Consider the following 19434-nt stretch of genomic DNA (forward strand, 5'->3'; position numbering starts at 1 on the left):
CAATCCCACCCTATATCTCCCATACCCCTCAATCCGCCCTATATCTCCCTTACCCCACAATCCCACCCTATATCTCCCATACCCCACAATCCACCCTATATCTCCCTTACCCCACAATCCCACCCTATATCTCCCATACCCCACAATCCACCCTATATCTCCCATACCCCTCAATCCGCCCTATATCTCCCTTACCCCACAATCCCACCCTATATCTCCCTTACCCCACAATCCCACCCTATATCTCCCTTACCCCACAATCCCACCCTATATCTCCCATACCCCTCAATCCGCCCTATATCTCCCTTACCCCACAATCCCACCCTATATCTCCCATACCCCACAATCCACCCTATATCTCCCTTACCCCACAATCCCACCCTATATCTCCCATACCCCACAATCCACCCGATATCTCCCATACCCCTCAATCCGCCCTATATCTCCCTTACCCCACAATCCCACCCTATATCTCCCTTACCCCACAATCCCACCCCTATATCTCCCTTACCCCACAATCCCACCCTATATCTCCCATACCCCACAATCCACCCTATATCTCCCTTACCCCACAATCCCACCCTATATCTCCCATACCCCACAATCCCACCCTATATCTCCCATACCCCTCAATCCGCCCTATATCTCCCTTACCCCACAATCCCACCCTATATCTCCCATACCCCTCAATCCGCCCTATACTCTGTCTCATTCAGCTCTCAGCACTAAAGCTGTGCGGCCCCGTCCTGAGGTGCTGACACTGGGCACCTCCATCACGGGGCTGTCTGCTCAGACTGCAGGGGCACTTGGGAGACACGAGCTCCGTCTCACCATTGAGGTGGAACATGATTTCCACCCCCCACCCCCATAGCTCAGTGGGTTAAAGCACCACACGGTGTGGCCCTGAGCCAGGGCCGTGCCAGCTGGTCAACTGGGGTGGGCACGACTGTTGACCTCTGACCCAGGTTTCCCTTATCTGATCACTGTTCAGCCACTCCTGGAGTGCGCGTGTGTGAACACTGGGTGAGAATGGAACCGGAATTTGGCTGGGCTGTTGTAGCAAGCTTCCTGGCACTGCGAGGTCCACGTCCCAGCAGAACCAACACCTCCAGGAGAAAACCTTTCTATAAATGTTATATTAATACAACTCAAGTATACAACTCAAGTTACAGAGGAGAATAATCGGTAATAATGTCCAACCTGCTGACGACCCCAAGCTTGCACTCGCTCTGCCGTCTTCAACCCTTTTTTTCTCCCTCGATTTGCAGACAGCTCCTGTCTGGAGCGGAAACCCTACGTCTGGTGTCTGAGCTGCTGAGGACCATCGACAGAATCTCGGAGCTGCCACCCCAGGACCAAGAGGGCCACAGCTGATGCGCAGCCAGCTTTCCCTCGGCTCCGCGCCGCAATCTGAACATTTCCAACCAGAGTGTTTGTGAACATCACACCCCAGCACTGGCCTGCGTTTGCCCCGGCTCTGGCCCGGAGTTTTCCCCGGCTCCAGCCCCGAGTTTGCCCCGGCTCCGGCCCCGCGTTTGCCCCGGCTCCGGCCCCGAGTTTTCCCCGGCTCCGGCCCCGAGTTTTCCCCGGCTCCGGCCCCGAGTTTTCCCGGCTCGGCCCCGAGTTTTCCCGGCTCGGCCCCGAGTTTTCCCCGGCTCCGGCCCCGAGTTTGCCCCAGCTCCGGCCCCGAGTTTTCCCCGGCTCCGGCCCCGAGTTTTCCCCGACTCCGGCCCTGAGTTTGCCCCAGCTCCGGCCCCATGTTTTCCCCGGCTCTGCCCCGAGTTGGCCCCGGCTCCGGCCCTGCGTTTGCCTTCTTTCATTCAGTGGGTCCAGGTGTCCTTTTCCCAGCCTTCAGTGTTCCAAGTGTGCTGTTGTTTGTTTGTGTGACGGTGAAAGGATGGTGAACATACCTTCGATGCACTATTAATATCAGTGATTAAATCGTCAATGGCGATGCTGAATTCTCCCATCTTTGTCTCTCTGAAAAAAGCTGCTGGCTGCTGCTGGTTGTTTTAAATTTACTTTTTGAAGTGTGTGACTATATTATTAGAAGATACAAGAGGAGTGGGGGAAACGGGTACAGTGAGATCGTGGCGGATCTGTATCTTCATTCCATCCACCTGCCTTTGCTCCATGTCCCTCAATACCCTTACCCCCAAAAAATCTATCAATCCCAGTTGTTGAAATTTTCAATTGACCCCCCAGCCTGGACAGCTTTCTGGGGGAGAGTTCCAGATTTCCAGCACCCTTTGTGTGAAGAAGTGCTTCCTGACATCACCCCTGAACGGCCTGGCTCTAATTTTAAGGTTCTGCCCCCTTGTTCTGGACTCCCCCCACCAGGGGAAATAGTTTCTCTCTCTCGACCCGATCAACTCCTTTAATCATCTTAAACACCTCGATTAGATCACCCCTTAATCTTCTAAACTCGAGGGGAATACAACCTGGCCTCGGAATTTAACCCTTTTCGCCCCGGTGTCACTCTGGGGAACGAGGGCCCGGTACAAGGGTAAAGTCACAATGCCTTGTAATATTGCATTAGCGTGAAAAGAATCGTGGATTTTCAGTGAGGTGTTCTTCACTTAACTGGTTTTGAAGAAACTATATTTTTTAAAAATATTGAGATACGTATTTAGAATTTGTACAATATACTGGAATGATGGAACTAATTTATAATTCATTAGAAACCAGCATTAAATAAACGAACCTCCTGGACAGAGGTTGATGAAAACTCTGTGTTTCATGTTTCCTCAGTCCATCCCCTTGCTGCCAGCTCACTGGCTCCACTGTCAGTCCTCACCTATCGACATTCTTGGTCTCGATGTGCTCTCTGGGCTCAAGTGGAATGCCCTCATCTCCTCCATCGCTGGCATTGCCCCAAGAAACTCAGTTTCCTTTTCTGTCAAACACACCCCTTTGCCTGTGCTCAGTGAGTAGCATTCTCCCCTCTTGAGTCAGAGGGTGGTGATGTCAAGTCCCCACTTTGAGCACAGAATCTAGGCTGACACTCCCAGTGCAGTAGAGGGAGCGCCGCACTGTCGGAGGGGGCAGTACTGAGGGAGCGCCGCACTGTCGGAGGGGCAGTACAGAGGGAGCGCCGCCCTGTCGGAGGGGCAGTACTGAGGGAGCGCCGCACTGTCGGAGGGGCAGTACTGAGGGAGCGCCGCACTGTCGGAGGGGCAGTTACTGAGGGAGCGCCGCACTGTCGGAGGGGCAGTACTGAGGGAGCGCCGCACTGTCGGAGGGGCAGTACTGAGGGAGCGCCGCACTGTCGGAGGGCAGTACTGAGGGAGCGCCGCACTGTCGGAGGGGCAGTACTGAGGGAGCGCCGCACTGTCGGAGGGGCAGTACTGAGGGAGCGCCGCACTGTCGGAGGGACAGTACTGAGGGAGCGCCGCACTGTCGGAGGGGCAGTACTGAGGGAGCGCCGCACTGTCGGAGGGGCAGTACTGAGGGAGCGCCGCACTGTCGGAGGGGCAGTACTGAGGGAGCGCCGCACTGTCGGAGGGGCAGTACTGAGGGAGCGCCGCACTGTCGGAGGGGCAGTACAGAGGGAGCGCCGCACTGTCGGAGGGGCAGTACGGGAGCGCCGCACTGTCGGAGGGGCAGTACTGAGGAGAGCGCCGCACTGTCGGAGGGGCAGTACTGAGGAGCGCCGCACTGTCGGAGGGGCAGTACTGAGGGAGAGCGCCGCACTGTCGGAGGGCAGTACTGAGGGAGCGCCGCACTGTCGGAGGGGCAGTACTGAGGGAGCGCCGCACTGTCGGAGGGGCAGTACAGAGGAGCGCCGCACTGTCGGAGGCAGTACTGAGGAGCGCCGCACTGTCGGAGGGCAGTACTGAGGGAGCGCCGCACTGTCGAAGGAGCAGTACTGAGGGAGCGCCCGCACTGTCAGAGGTGCCGTCTTCCACATGAGACCGTTAAACCTTACGTCATATATAGGCCAGACCCAGGTAAGGACGGCAGGTTTCCTTCTCTGAAGGACATTAGTGAACCCGTTGGGTTTTACGACAATCCGACAGCTCATGGTCACTTTTACTGATCCCAGCTTTTTCCGGATTTTTAAAAAATGAATTCAAATGCTCAAACTGTGGGATTTTGAACTCGCATTCCCTGGATTACTAGTCCAGGCCTCTGGGTTACTAGCCCAGTCACACAACCACTGTACGATGTACCCTGAATCAGGGCACACAAGCAGGAGTCATTGCAGTGAGCAGGAATCCGGAATAATGGAGCAGGATGGGATGGCATGGCAACGCTGCAATTTGGGGAGCGGGGTTGGTGGGCTGAGATGTGGATTTTGGGGGTGTTAGATGGGTGGTTTTTGGTAACGGATTTAGGGAGAGGATTGGGGATTGTGTGGGAGGGTTCAGGGAGAGGGTGGGGTGGGATGGGGGCTTCAGGAGAGGGTGGGGTGGGATGGGGGCTTCAGGGAGAGGGTGGGGTGGGATGGGGGGAGAGGGTGGGATGGGGGGTAGGGTGGGGATGAGGGGGGTTCGGGGAGAGGGGATGGGTTCGGGGAGAAGGTGGGATGGGGGTTCGTGGAGGTGGGGATGGGTTCGTGAGCGTGTTGGGGGGGTCGTGGAGGAGGCTGAACGGAACCGGAAGTTAGTGTAACCCCCCCCCCCCATCCCCCCCGGTGGACCAGCCTCACAAAATGTGCGGCCGGAGCCCGGTAGGCCGCGAGGCTCCGAGACTCCGGGCTCCCACAGACACCCGGCCCCGGGGCTTCGCCACTGATGGAGGCCCAAGGCGGCAGTGACCCGCTGCAGGCGGAGAGGGAGCGGATCCGCCGGGAGATCCTGGAGCTGGAGCTGCGGCTGGGGGTGGCGGCAGAAACCGAGCCGGGTGAGGAGAGAGGAGAGCGGGCCTGGCCCTGGGAGTGTTGAAGGGGACAGTGTAGAGAAAGCTTTACTCTGTATCTAACCCGTGCTGTACCTGCCCTGGGAGTGTTTGATGGGACAGTGTAGAGGGAGGGAGCTTACTCTGTTATCTAAACACGTGCTGTACCTGCCCCGGAGTGTTTGATGGGACAGTGTAGAGGAGCTTTACACTGTATCTAACCCCGTGCTGTACCTGCCCTGGGAGTGTTGATGGGACATTGTAGAGGAGCTTTACTCTGTATCTAACACGTGCTGTACCTGCCCCGGAGTGTTTTGATGGGACAGTGTAGAGGGAGCTTTACTCTGTATCTAACCCGTGCTGTACCTGCCCTGGGAGTGTTTGATGGACAGTGTAGAGGGGAGCTTTACTCTGTATCTAACACGTGCTGTACCTGCCCCGGGAGTGTTTGATGGGACAGTGTAGAGGAGCTTACTCTGTATCTAACCCGTGCTGTACCTGCCCTGGGAGTGTTTGATGGGACAGTGCAGAGGGAGCTTTACTCTGTATCTAACCCCGTGCTGTACCTGCCCTGGAGTGTTTGATGGGACAGTGTAGAGGGAGCTTTACTCTTTATCTAACCGCTGTACCCTGCCCCTGGGAGTGTTTGATGGGACAGTGTAGAGGGAGCTATACTAGTATCTAACCCGAGCTGTACCTGCCCTGGGAGTGTTTGATGGACAGTGTAGAGGGAGCTTGACTCTGTATCTAACCCGTGCTGTACCTGCCCTGGAGTGTTTGAGTGACAGTGTGTAGAGGGAGCTTTACTCTGTATCTAACACCCCGTGCTGTACTGCCCCGGAGTGTTTGATGGACAGTGTAGAGGAGCTTTACTCTGTATCTAACCCGTGCTGTACCTGCCCTGGGAGTGTTTGATGTGACAGTGTAGAGGGAGCTTTACTCTGTATCTAACCCGTGCTGTACCTGCCCTGGAGTGTTTGATGGACAGTGTAGAGGGAGCTTTACTCTGTATCTAACCTGTGCTGTACCTGCCCTGGGAGTGTTTGATGGGACAGTGTAGAGGGAGCTTTACTCTGTATCTAACCCGTGCTGTACCTGCCCTGGGAGTGTTTTGATGGGACAGTGTAGAGGGAGCTTTACTCTGTATCTAACCTGTGCTGTACCTGCCCTGGAGTGTTTGATGGGACAGTGTAGAGGAGCTTTACTCTGTATCTAACCCCGTGCATGTACCCTGCCCTGGGAGTGTTTGATGGGACAGTGTAGAGGGAGCTTTACTCTGTATCTAACCCGTGCTGTACCTGCCCTGAGTGTTTGATGGGACAGTGTAGAGGAGCTTTACTCTGTATCTAACCCGTGCTGTACCTGCCCTGGGAGTGTTTGATGGGACAGTGTAGAGGGAGCTTTACTCTGTATCTAACCCGTGCTGTACCTGCCCTGGGTGTGTTTGATGGGACAGTGTAGAGGGAGCTTTACTCTGTATCTAACCCCGTGCTGTACCGACCCTGGGAGTGTTTGATGGGACAGTGTAGAGGGAGCTTTACTCTGTATCTAACCCGTGCTGTACCTGACCCTGGGAGTGTTTGATGGGACAGTGTAGAGGAGCTTTACTCTGTATCTAACCCGTGATGTACCTGCCCTGGGAGTGTTTGATGGGACAGTGTAGAGGGAGCTTTACTCTGTATCTAACCCCGTGCTGTACCTGCCCTGGGAGTGTTTGATGGGACAGTGTAGAGGGAGCTTTACTCTGTATCTAACCCCGTGCTGTACCTGCCCTGGGAGTGTTTGATGGGACAGTGTAGAGGGAGCTTTACTCTGTATCTAACCCGTGATGTACCTGCCCTGGGAGTGTTTGATGGGACAGTGTAGAGGGAGCTTTACTCTGTATCTAACCCGTGTTGTACCTGCCCTGGGAGTGTTTGATGGGACAGTGCAGAGGGAGCTTTACTCTGTATCTAACCCGTGCTGTACCTGCCCTGGGAGTGTTTGATGGGACAGTGTAGAGGGAGCTTTACTCTGTATCTAACCCGTGATGTACCTGCCCTGGGAGTGTTTGATGGGACAGTGTAGAGGGAGCTTTACTCTGTATCTAACCCGTGATGTACCTGCCCTGGGAGTGTTTGATGGGACAGTGTAGAGGGAGCTTTACTCTGTATCTAACCCGTGTTGTACCTGCCCTGGGAGTGTTTGATGGGACAGTGCAGAGGGAGCTTTACTCTGTATCTAACCCGTGCTGTACCTGCCCTGGGAGTGTTTGATGGGACAGTGTAGAGGGAGCTTTACTCTGTATCTAACCCGTGCTGTACCTGCCCTGGGAGTGTTTGATGGGACAGCGTAGAGGGAGCTTTACTCTGTATCTAACCCGTGCTGTACCTGCCCTGGGAGTGTTTGATGGGACAGTGTAGAGGGAGCTTTACTCTGTATCTAACCCGTGCTGTACCTGCCCTGGGAGTGTTTGATGGGACAGTGTAGAGGCAGCTTTACTCTGTATCTAACCCGTGCTGTACCTGCCCTGGGAGTGTTTGATGGGACAGTGTAGAGGGAGCTTTGCTCTGTATCTAACCCGTGCTGTACCTGCCCTGGGAGTGTTTGATGGGGACAGTGTAGAGGGAGCTTTACTCTGTATCTAACCCGTGCTGTACCTGCCCTGGGAGTGTTTGATGGGACAGTGTAGAGGGAGCTTTACTCTGTATCTAACCCATGCTGTACCTGCCCTGGGAGTGTTTGGAGAGACACTATTGGAAGAGGACAGTGTGATCCATGCCCCAGCACTGATCTCCTTCGCCCTTCATCGCTGAGCATGTAACGTGAAGGGGGATTGCAGGCTGTGATGAGCCAAGATTTTCTGACCTGGTATTGTCAAACCCTTTTTGGGTGTCTCTGACCAGGAGATGAGCACCTAATCTTCTCTCTGAGCCAAAGTAAGCCCAAGGGATGAATAGAGGAAGTGCGGAGTGATGTTTAAGATGGATTTGCGCTGTGCACTTTGCCGATCCAGCGCCACGATACACAGATACAATCAAAGCTGGCATTACAGTTCAGAATCCCCAGTGCCCAATATCTGTGGGTTGTGAGCTTCCCAACAGCTGCAGTGTAAATCCAGCCACCCTGCCCTGATTGAACGGGGTTGTAACTTGACAAGTGGCACAAAAGGATACCAGGACTGTATTGATGGGGGCGGGGGGCGGTGCTGGTGAGTTTTATTGAACACTGGCACTCCTTGTCTTGGTTGGAATTGTGTATGGGGTTGTCTCTGACACCCAGTGTTAAAGGGAATGTTCCTGTTGCCCTCTCCTGTGCTGGCTTGCAGCGACTAACGGATAACACTTTCTTTTTCTCCCGACAGGGTACGATGAAGAGGCAGAGGAGTGTATTTCTGTGGTAAGGATGAATTTGCATCGCACGGTGTGTATCTCGGGAACTTACTGCATCAGCTTGTACAGGGGCAGGCTGGCTCAGGGAGCCCCACGTAACTCTGCTCCAGGCCCAGCTCAGTTGCTACACCTAAGCTGTTCAGTTCTTCATTCTCCTGTAGCCTTCATACGACTATCACGGGTTGCGTGGGTGTGTTATCCACTGTCCCCAGCTCTCTGGTCACACAGCTGTTAGAAGAGCAGAAGCACCTCTTTTCTCATGCTTGTTCTTTCCCCCACCTCCTCCTTGTCTTCCCTCCTACCTGGCTTATTTAGGAAAGATTCTCCTGCCCCACATGCACTTTCCAGCACGGTTCACTGGATAGTGCTCTACACAACTTACTGTGCCTCCTGTCCTAGTGTCATCTGCACAGCAGGATACCTAACTCTATTCCTTCATCCAAGTCATTAATATACATGGTGAAAAGCTGAGGCACCAGTCCAGGTCTCTGGGGAACATTACTGGTTACACCCAGAGTTCACACTAACTGCACAGCGGTCTAGAGGTCCCGCGCAGGCCGCTCACCAGCTTTTAAAAGGAAGAAACCGAGCATGCGGGAAAATTTGAATGGGCTGTGCACGAAAAAAAAATGAGGGAACATTGGTCACATCCCACCAATCAGAGAGCGTTCCCTTTATCCCTGCTCTGTTTCCGATCTCCCCGCCAATTACCGATAGATTTTTGGACTGATGGGGAATCAAGGGATATGGGGATTGGGTGGGAAAGTGGAGTTGAGGTCGATGATCAGCCATGATCTGATTGAATGCTGCAGCAGGCTCGAGGGGCCGAATGGCCGACTCCTGCTCCTAATTCTTATGACCCATGTCACAAGGTTACCTCCAATTCCGTGAGCACTCATTTCTGCTAATCACTTGTGTGAAGTCCATATACACAACATCCGTCGACGCTCCCCTAGCCTTTGTTTAAGGAAACGTAGATGATGTGGGGGGGTGGGTCGGGGGGGAGGTGAAAGGAGTAACCATTGGTTGGTGTTCGGCTGCAGGCCCCCAGCGGAGAGATGATGACTGTGCTCGCGGACAGCAACACGGACGGTGAGGGAGACGACCTTCCCGAGGACCCCGAGACCTGCCTGCAAATGAACCTGGTGTACCAGGAGGTGATTGTGGAGAAGCTGCAGGATCTCGAGCTGCTGCTCACCCACAATAAGGAGCAACAGGTGAGTGTGCGAAGGGTGAGGCGGAGTGGGGGGTCCTTGGGGAGTCGAATTACTGCACTGATCCAGCTCCTTTATATTGGAGCTGTCAGTGGCCACCCAACTGTGCTGGCGCAGTAGGAGATACAGCACCAGCTGCCTGTCACTGGAAGGGTTTTCTCCCCTGCACCGTGCTCTCTTTCCAGTTTCCCTCCCCCTTGCAAGTCCTGTACCTCATTTAAGTGGTTGTTCTTGCATGTGTGGGCCTGAACTGAGCTATATAACTGATGCGATATCGCAGTAAATCCCGATCCTAACCCCACCCATACCCTCTTCAGTGGTCTCTGGGGATCAGCGATCAGTTACAGGGGTACTGGTGGTTTCTTTACCCCGCCTCCAGTTCCTACCCCAGGGACTGAGGCACAGACCAGGAATCAGACCCTGGGACTTTGTGAACTGTGTGCATTTCCCCATCGAGGCATTTGGGAAGCCCTTGATCAACATGATTCTGCAGCTGGCGGCAGCCTCAGCTTCCCGACTGAAGGAGAGCAGGAGGAGGCCATTCAGCCTCTTGAGCCTGTTCCTCCATTTAATTAGATCATAACCACTCTGTTACCGTACCCCCAATCTGTATCTTAACCCCATCTACCCGCTTTGGTTCCGTAACCCTGAATACCCTCGCCCAACAAAAATCTATCGATCTCAGTTTTGAAATTTTCAATTGACCCCCAGCCTCAACAGCTTTCTGGGGGAGAGAGTTCCAGATTCCCACCCCCCTTTGTGTGAAGAAGTGCTTCCTGACATCACCCCTGAACGGCCTGGCTCTAATTTTAAGGTTCTGCCCCCTTGTTCTGGACTCCCCCCACCAGAGGAAATAGTTTCTCTCTCTCGACCCCATCAACTCCTTTAATCATCTTAAACACCTCGATTAGATCACCCCTTAATCTTCTAAACTCGAGGGAATACAAGCCCAGCCTGTGCAACCTGTCCTTGGAATTTAACCCTTTTAGCCCCGGTATCATCCTGGTGAATCTGCGCTGCCCCCCCCCCCCCCCCCAAGGCCAGTATATCCTTCCTGAGGGGCGGGGCCCGGTGCCTGTATTCAGGTGATGCCCCTACTCTGGCAGTAAATGTCCGGTGTCTTTACTCTCTCCCGCAGACTGGAATCATGTGGGACCTGGCTGGACACGGGCTGGAGAAAACAAAATCGCCGAAGGTCCAGTCCTCCACCATGTACCTGGGACACTTCATGAAACCATATTTCAAGGATAAAGTCACTGGTCTTGTGAGTATTTTTGAAGTGTACAAAGTTTAATTGTCGATGTATAAATGTGTTTCTGAAATAAAAACAGAAAATGCTGGAAATGCTCAGCAGGTCAGGCAGCATCTGTGGAGAGCGAAACAGAGTTAACGTTTCAGGTCTGGGACCTTTCGTCAGAACTCTTGAGTATTTCCAGCATTTTCTGTTTTTATTTCAGATTTCCAGCATCCGCAGTATTTTGCTTTTGTAAAGGTGTTTCTGATGCTGTTTGTTTTAGCCGTGCCAGCTGTTTATTGAGCAGCGGCAGAACTGTCTCCTCTCCCATCTGGAGTGACGTGAGCTCGTGCAGCTCCCCTAACGTTGAACTTAGGAAAGGTGGGAAGCAGCCCCTTTCTTTGAATCGGTGATTTGTCACTGACACCAGAACGAGGGGCCGTGTGGCGGAGCGGGCTCGAGGGGCCGTGTGGCGGAGCGGGCTCGAGGGGCCATGCGGCGGAGCGGGCTCGAGGGGCCATGCGGCGGAGTGGGCTCGAGGGGCCGCGCGGCGGAGCGTTCTTGAGGGGCCGCGCGGCGGAGCGGGCTCAAGGGGCCGCGCGGCGGAGCGTTCTCGAGGGGCCGTGCGGCGGAGCGGGCTCGAGGGGCCGTGCGGCGGAGCGGGCTCGAGGGGCCGTGCGGCGGAGCGGGCTCGAGGGGCCGTGCGGCGGAGCGGGCTCGAGGGGCCGCGCGGCGGAGCGGGCTCGAGGGGCCTCGCGGCGGAGCGTTCTCGAGGGGCCGCTCGGCGGAGCGTTCTCGAGGGGCCGCGCGGCGGAGCGTTCTCGGGGGGCCGCGCGGCGGAGCGTTCTCGAGGGGCCGCGCGGCGGAGCGGGCTCGAGGGGCCGCGCGGCGGAGCGTTCTCGAGGGGCCGCGCGGCGGAGCGGGCTCGAGGGGCCTCGCGGCGGAGCGTTCTCGAGGGGCCGCGCGGCGGAGCGTTCTCGAGGGGCCGCGCGGCGGAGCGGGCTCGAGGGGCCGCGCGGCGGAGCGGGCTCGAGGGGCCTCGCGGCGGAGCGGGCTCGAGGGGCCTCGCGGCGGAGCGGGCTCAAGGGGCCGTGCGGCGGAGCGTTCTCGAGGGGCCGTGCAGCGGAGCGGGCTCGAGGGGCCTCGCGGCGGAGCGGGCTCGAGGGGCCGTGCGGCGGAGCGGGCTCGAGGGGCCTCGCGGCGGAGCGGGCTCGAGGGGCCGTGCGGCGGAGCGTTCTCGAGGGGCCTCGCGGCGGAGCGGGCTCGAGGGGCCGCGCGGCGGAGCGGGCTCGAGGGGCCGCGCGGCGGAGCGGGCTCGAGGGGCCGCGCGGCGGAGCGGGCTCAAGGGGCCGTGCAGCGGACTCCTGCTCCTAATTCTTATGTTCTTGCGTTCTTAAAACCCAACTGATTCACTTAACGTCCTACAGGGAAGGGAACCTGCCACCCCTCCCGGTCTGGCCTACATGTGACTCCAGTCCCACACTACCCGGTTGACTCAGTGCCCTCTGAGGTGGTCGAGCAAGCCACTCGGTTATCAAACAATTGCTATTGGAACTCTGGGTGGGCAGTGAACAAGGCTTCGTGTCACTCGCACCGCATCCCTCAAACAAATAACCTTCCTCCGTGTCACATTACAGCAGCTGGTTCCCTGTAAATAAATGTTTCAGATCTCTGCTTACACACTTTCTTTCTCTCATTGTGACCAGGGTCCACCAGCAAACCAAGACACGAAGGAAAAGGCTACACAAGGCATCAAATCCTTTGAGGAGTTTATCACAACGAGCTGTAAGTATTAGTGACTCTTATTCTGGCCTCTTACGCACCCCCTGATTTCCATCGCTCCACCATTGGCGGCCGTGCCTTCAGCTGCCTGGGCCCCGAGCTCTGGAATTCCCTCCCTAAACCTCTCCGCCTCTCTCTCCTTTAAAACGCTCCTTAAAATCCCCCTCTTTGACCAAGCTTTTGGTCACCTGTCCTAATATCTCCTTATGTGGCTCGGTGTCAAATATTTTGTCTGATTTACGCTCTTGTGAAGCACCTTGGGACGTTTTGCCACTAACTCAAAGTTAGTATGCAGGTGCAGCAAGTGATCAAGAAGGCCAATGGAATGTTGGCTTTCATTGCTAGGGGGATAGAATATAAAAACAGGGCGGTATTGCTGCAGTTGTACAAGGTATTGGTGAGGCCGCACCTGGAATACTGCATACAGTTTTGGTGTCCATACTTAAGAAAGGACATACTTGCTCTCGAGTCAGTACAAAGAAGGTTCACTCGGTTAATCCCGGGGATGAGGGGATGGACATATGAGGAGAGGTTGAGTAGATTGGGACTCTACTCATTGGAGTTCAGAAGAATGAGAGGCGATCTTATTGAAACATATAAGATTGTGAAGGGGTTGGATCGGGTGGATGCGGGGAAGATGTTCCCGATGATGGGTGAAACTAGAACTAGGGGGCATAGTCTTAGAATAAGGGGCTGCTCTTTCAAAACTGAGATGAGGAGAAACTTCTTCACTCAGAGGGTAGTAGGTTTGTGGAATTTGCTGCCCCAGAAAGCTGTGGAAGCTACATCATTAAATACATTTAAAACAGAAATAGATCGTTTCCTAGAAGTAAAGGGAATTAAGGGTTACGGGGAGCGGGCAGGAAATTCGACATGAGTCTAGGTTCGGAATGGTCATGGTCCTGTGGGTAGTGGAGTGGGCCCAGGGGCCGTGTAGCCTGGTTCTGCTCCTACTGTGTTCTAATTCTGTGTTAGATTTCAGGAGATGGTTTTATTCCTGTTCCTGGCTGGGGTGGAGATCGCCTTTACAAAAGGTAAGTACTGTAGAAAATATAGGGGCAGAGTGATCTCCTGGAAGAATTTCGATCGCCTAGATGGGTCGGAGAGGAATTTCCCAGATTTTTTTCTCCCAAATTGGCCATTGGGTCTTTATCTGGTTTTTCGCCTCTCCCGGGAGATCACATGGGTTCGGGTGGATGCAGAGTGATAGAAGATTTGACGTTAGGATCAGATAAGCCATGATCTTATTGAATGGCGGAGCAGGCTCGAGGGGCCGATTGGCCTACTCCTGCTCCTATTTCTTATGTTCTTATGTTAGAGGCGCTGGATGAATCCAAGTTATTATTGTAGAGTGGAAACTGAGGCTAAAGTGTGAGACGTTCTTCTTTCAGGTGATGCCTTTGGTACTTTCACTTTCCCCGTGCTAAGATGGTGCGCAGTGCCTGACTAACCAGGGGACCAGCCTGCACCCTGCCAACTGACTGGAATTCCCCCACTGCTGTCCAGTTTATTCTCTCACTGCACCACAGGCACCAGGAAAGCAGCAGCTTTAACCGCCCGTCGGTGCTAAGTGAGCTGGTCCCGGGCCGGGGAGGCTGTATTACTGATCGTTGCTACTGCGTAGCCAACGTGGCGGTCTCTGCATCTCACTATGTGAAGCCGGTTAAGATGTTTCGGTGTGAACGGATTCCGAAATAGAACTGGCGCAGGTTATTAGAGTAAATGCTTTTTTTTAAATTCATTCTCGGGGGTGTGGGCATCGCTGGCAATGCTGGCGTTTATTGCCCATCGCTAGTTGCCCTCGAGAAGGTGATGCGCTTTCTGTTTGATGTAACTGAGTGGCTTGCTGGGCCACTTCCGAGGATAGAAGAGTCAACCAGATTGGTGTGGGACGGGAGTCCCGTGTAGGCCCAGACCGGGTAAGGACGGCAGGTTTCCTTCCCTAAAGGACATTGGTGAACCCGCTGGGTTTTTATCAGAAATCCAACAGCTTCATGGTCACTCTTACTGATCCCAGCTTTTTATTAACGAGTCGATGGTGAGAGCGCTTGCTTGTTGTGGAAGGAGTAGGATGCTGATTCTCCTTGAGAACGTCTCACGGATCAGGGGAGGTAGGCTGCAGGCATGGTCTCCTCCACTCTGCTCCTTGTCCAGGCGATGGACGATGGCTGCAGTGTCTCCCTCTTTGGGGGGGGGGGGCGGTGGTCATTGGATGGGGATGTCCTGTTTGGCCAGCACATGGAACCTCCCAGCAACAGCTGAGAGTGGGGCGATGGTCACCGATGGAGCTCCAGGCAGACCTGGGGTTCAAAGGACACGGCAGTAAGTTACATAAGACAGTGTCGACTTCTGGACGAGGTATTTGATATTTGCCTTTCCACAGGGAAGCAGAGAGACAAGGAAAAACTAAAGCTCTCGATTACGAGTGACGCGACACAGCGGCTCCTGCAGCCCAAACTCTTGAGGTAAAAACCCCCTTTTTATTCACCATCGGTGTCGCGGTGATCTGTTTGCCAGTAAAGCATGGTTTGAGCTGCTGTCCTCACTTGGTGCCAACGTGTGTTTGAGGGCGTGGAGATGTGTGCACTTACATACTGTTTTCATCAATGTCTCAATGCAAAGTTGTCCTCCTCCTTTCCTCCCCAGTTGCTTGCTGCTCTCCCCTTTAGTCTATTCGCATTAACTCACATGGTGGCTGGGAGATATCTCCCCAGGCCAGCCTCCCACCTTCCACCCTCTGTAAACTGGACATCCTCCAAATCTCTGCTGCCCCGTGTCCTAACTGGCGCCAAGTCCCATTCACCCATCACCCCCTGTGCTCACTGCCCCGTGTCCTAACTGGCGCCAAGTCCCGTTCACCCATCACCCCCTGTGCTCACTGCCCCGTGTCCTAACTGGCGCCAAGTCCCGTTCACCCATCACCCCCTGTGCTCGCTGCCCGTGTCCTAACTCACACCGAGTCCCGTTCACCCATCACCCCCTGTGCTCACTGCCCCGTGTCCTAACTCACACCCAGTCCCGTTCACCCATCACCCCCTGTGCTCACTGCCCAGTGTCCTAACTCGCACCGAGTCCCGTTCACCCATCACCCCGTGCTCACTGCCCCGTGTCCTAACTCCCACCGAGCCCCGTTCACCCATCACCCCCTGTACTCACTGCCCCGTGTCCTAACTCACACCCAGTCCCGGTCACCCATCACCCCCTGTGCTCACTGCCCCGTGTCCTAACTCACACCCAGTCCCGTTCACCCATCACCCCCTGTGCTCACTGCCCCGTGTCCTAACTCACACCCAGTCCCGTTCACCCATCACCCCCTGTGCTCGCTGCCCCGTGTCCTAACTCACACCCAGTCCCGTTCACCCATCACCCCCTGTGCTCACCGCCCCGTGTCCTAACTCACACCCAGTCCCGTTCACCCATCACCCCCTGTGCTCACCGCCCCGTGTCCTAACTCGCACCGAGTCCCATTCACCCATCGCCCCCTGTGCTCACTGCCCCGTGTCCTAACTCACACCCAGTCCCGTTCACCCATCACCCCCTGTGCTCACTGCCCCGTGTCCTAACTCGCACCGAGTCCCGTTCACCCATCACCCCCTGTGCTCACTGCCCCGTGTCCTAACTCACACCCAGTCCCGTTCACCCATCACCCCCTGTGCTCACTGCCCCGTGTCCTAACTCACACCCAGTCCCGTTCACCCATCACCCCCTGTGCTCACTGCCCCGTGTCCTAACTCACACCCAGTCCCGTTCACCCATCACCCCCTGTGCTCACTGCCCCGTGTCCTAACTCACACCCAGTCCCGTTCACCCATCACCCCCTGTGCTCACTGCCCCGTGTCCTAACTCACACCCAGTCCCGTTCACCCATCACCCCCTGTGCTCACTGGCCCGTGTCCTAACTCACACCCAGTCCCGTTCACCCATCACCCCCTGTGCTCACTGCCCCGTGTCCTAACTCGCACCCAGTCCCGTTCACCCATCACCCCGTGCTCACTGCCCCGTGTCCTAACTCACACCCTGTCCCGCTCACCCATCACCCCCTGTGCTCACTGCCCCGTGTCCTAACTCACACCCAGTCCCGTTCACCCATCACCCCCTGTGCTCACTGCCCCGTGTCCTAACTCACACCCAGTCCCGTTCACCCATCACACCCTGTGCTCACTGCCCCGTGTCCTAACTCTCACCCAGTCCCGTTCACCCGTCACCCCCTGTGCTCACTGCCCCGTGTCCTAACTCGCACCCAGTCCCGTTCACCCATCACCCCGTGCTCACTGCCCCGTGTCCTAACTCACACCCTGTCCCGCTCACCCATCACCCCCTGTGCTCACTGCCCCGTGTCCTAACTCACACCCAGTCCCGTTCACCCATCACCCCCTGTGCTCACTGCCCCGTGTCCTAACTCACACCCAGTCCCGTTCACCCATCACCCCCTGTGCTCGCTGACCTACACTGGCTCCCGGTCTGGCAACACCTCGATTTTAAAATTCTCATCCTTGTTTTCAAATCCTTCCATGGCCTCACCCCTCCCTATCTCTGTAACCTCCTCCAGCCCCACAACCCCCCGAGATCTCTGCGCTCCTCCAATTCTGGCCTCTTGAGCATCCCGGATTTCATCGCTCCACCATTGGTGGCCGTGCCTTCAGCTGCCGGGGCCCCGAGCTCTGGAATTCCCCCCCTAAACCTCTCCGCCTCTCTCGCCTCCTTTAAGTCACTCCTTAAAACCTACCTTTTGTCCTATCCTTATGTGGCTCGGTGTCAAATGTTGTTTGGTAACACTCCTGTGAAGCACCTGGGGACGTTTTACTACGTTAAAGACGCTGTATAAATACAGGTTGTTGTGGATTCCTCCCATGGTGGCTGATACAGGGCCTCGGAAAAGGTTTGGAGGAGCAGTACAAGAATGGTTCCCATCTTAAAGAGCCTTAGTTACTCGGGGGTCCATTTACTTTACAGATCGAGCTATTAAAATAATGAAAGGGCTGGATTGCATACCCACTGCTAGATTATTCCAGTTTAACAGATTGGGAAGGACCACAGGACAGGAGTTTAAACAGTGTAAGAGTGGGAATAGACTGGGTGTTGGGCGGTGGTTCTTACCCCAGAGGGCAGTGAGCCTCTGGATGTGTCACCGGCCGGTGTGGTGGGCGCCGACTCTGCCTGCGAGAGGGAGCTGGCCCGGTTCCTGACTGGGGCAGAGATCGCATCATAGAGAAGGTCTGTGTCTTTAGAGACAACACTGGATCCGTGTGATCTCCTGGACTGGTTTCCGTCGCCTGTTGGGGACGGAGAGGAATGTTCCGGATATTTTCCCCTTTTTGGCCCTGGGTTTTTCTGTTTTTGTCTGTCCTGAGAGATGACATGGCCTGTGGGGGGGGGCGGGGTGGTAGGAAGGAAGGCCGGAAGTGTCTGGTCATGATGCTCCAGCCATGGTGAGTGTGGGCAGGCCGAATGGACCAGCTGCTCTTTTCCTGCTCGTCAGTTCCGTATGTTTCGTATTCACTTTTTTTGCCCCATTTTCTGTTCTCCGCAGCCCCCAGCAGGTGCTGACTCAGGCTGGGGTACAGTCACAGCAACTCTCCAGCTCCTCACCCAAGCCCAGACCAGAAGCATTAGTGGGGCATTGAACCGTAGGAGGCATCGCAGTTGAGTCTTGAGCCCGATTCGGATCTCACTTGACATTCGTTCACTCGCCAGCAGGGGTCACTGGTCAGTCAACAGCTGAGGCCCTGGCTGATATTTCCTTCCCTACCCCAGGAAAGGGCACTGGGACTGAACATCGTGCCCCTGTCGCTGCCCTGGCTGATATCAGCACAGGCCAGGATTTAAACGTTGGACTCTGTAATTTTCCCCTTGTGTTTGTAGGCTTGAGTACCTAAACAAGAAGCTGGAACTGTCCCGCAAGGAAATGGTGAACGAAGTCTTGACGAAGCAGATTGGTGAAACTGAGCGAGAAATGGCCAAGATCAAGTGAGATTACCTTCCTGCCAACAGGCATTTTTAGAAGAGTATCTAATCGAGCGTTAGTTGTCTCCTCATCAACCGATCCACATTACCACTGTCTCTCCATTTTGTTTTGTCCTCTTTGTAGGGCATTGGCCTCGCGTGGGTCAGTAACAGCTTCTCTGATCCACTGCCACGGTGGCCATGTGTTTGTGAGCAAGAGTGGCATCGTGTGTGTGTGAGAGCCTGTGTGTGTGTGTGTGTGTGTGTGTGTGTGTGTGTGTGTGTGTGTGTGAGACTGTGTGTGTGTGTGGTGTGTGACTGTGTGTGTGTGAGAGACTGTGTGTGTGTGTGGTGTGTGACTGTGTGTGTGTGAGAGACTGTGTGTGTGTGTGAGACTGTGTGTGTGTGTGTGTGTGTGTGTGTGTGTGAGAGACTGTGTGTGTGTGTGTCTGTGAGAGACTGTGTGTGAGAGACTGCGTGTGTGTGTGAGACTGTGTGTGAGAGACTGTGTGTGAGAGAGACTGTGTGTGTGTGTGTCTGTGAGAGACTGTGTGTGAGAGACTGCGTGTGTGTGTGAGAGACTGTGTGTGAGAGACTGTGTGTGAGAGACTGTGTGTGTGAGAGACTGTGTGTGTGAGAGACTGTGTGTGTGAGAGACTGTGTGTGTGAGACTGTGCGTGTGAGAGACTGTGCGTGTGAGAGACTGTGCGTCTGTCTGTGTCTGTGTGTGTGAGTCTGTGTCTGTGTGAGTCTGTCTGTCTGTCTGTGTGAGTCTGTCTGTCTGTGTGAGTCTGTCTGTCTGTGTGAGTCTGTCTGTCTGTGTGTGTGAGTCTGTCTGTCTGTCTGTCTGTGTGTGTGTGTGTGAGTCTGTCTGTGTGTGTGTGAGTCTGCCTGTGTGTGTGTGTGAGTCTGCCTGTGTGTGTGTGTGAGTCTGCCTGTGTGTGTGTGTGAGACTGCCTGTGTGTGTGTGAGTCTGCGTGCGCGAGTCTGTGTTCATTCTCTTTAGCTGGAATAACCAGCGAGCCCATCAACATCTGATAACTGGGAGTGG

At 55.1% G+C, this 19434-nt stretch overlaps 1 protein-coding gene and 1 non-coding gene across 4 annotated transcripts in view; both read left to right on the plus strand.

The window, feature by feature from the left end:
* Nucleotides 1–4637: 4637 nt before the first annotated feature.
* Nucleotides 4638–19434, plus strand: part of snapc4 (small nuclear RNA activating complex, polypeptide 4) — a 56122-nt gene continuing 41325 nt past the window's right edge. The window contains exons 1-7 of one of the 3 annotated variants that reach the window (XM_085965241.1): nt 4638–4845; nt 8183–8217; nt 9254–9427; nt 10563–10688; nt 12365–12443; nt 14824–14905; nt 18303–18407. In XM_085965241.1, the coding sequence (XP_085821367.1) occupies nt 4737–4845; nt 8183–8217; nt 9254–9427; nt 10563–10688; nt 12365–12443; nt 14824–14905; nt 18303–18407 (710 nt within the window). In that variant the 5' untranslated portion in view covers nt 4638–4736. Of the gene's footprint in view, nt 4846–8182; nt 8218–9253; nt 9428–10562; nt 10689–12364; nt 12444–14823; nt 14906–18302; nt 18446–19434 lie in introns of those variants that run through there. The other 2 variants (XM_085965240.1, XM_085965242.1) reach the window with 2 other exon arrangements.
* On the plus strand, nt 7660–7755 carry LOC147101574 (Z30 small nucleolar RNA). Its single transcript, XR_015073422.1, has one exon. It is a non-coding gene; the product is annotated as a Z30 small nucleolar RNA (small nucleolar RNA).

This window comes from Somniosus microcephalus, chromosome 23 (genome assembly GCF_052327205.1).
Source record: "Somniosus microcephalus isolate GS21.2 chromosome 23, FLI_Smic_1.0, whole genome shotgun sequence".
In the NCBI taxonomy this organism is placed as follows: Eukaryota; Metazoa; Chordata; class Chondrichthyes; order Squaliformes; family Somniosidae; genus Somniosus; species Somniosus microcephalus.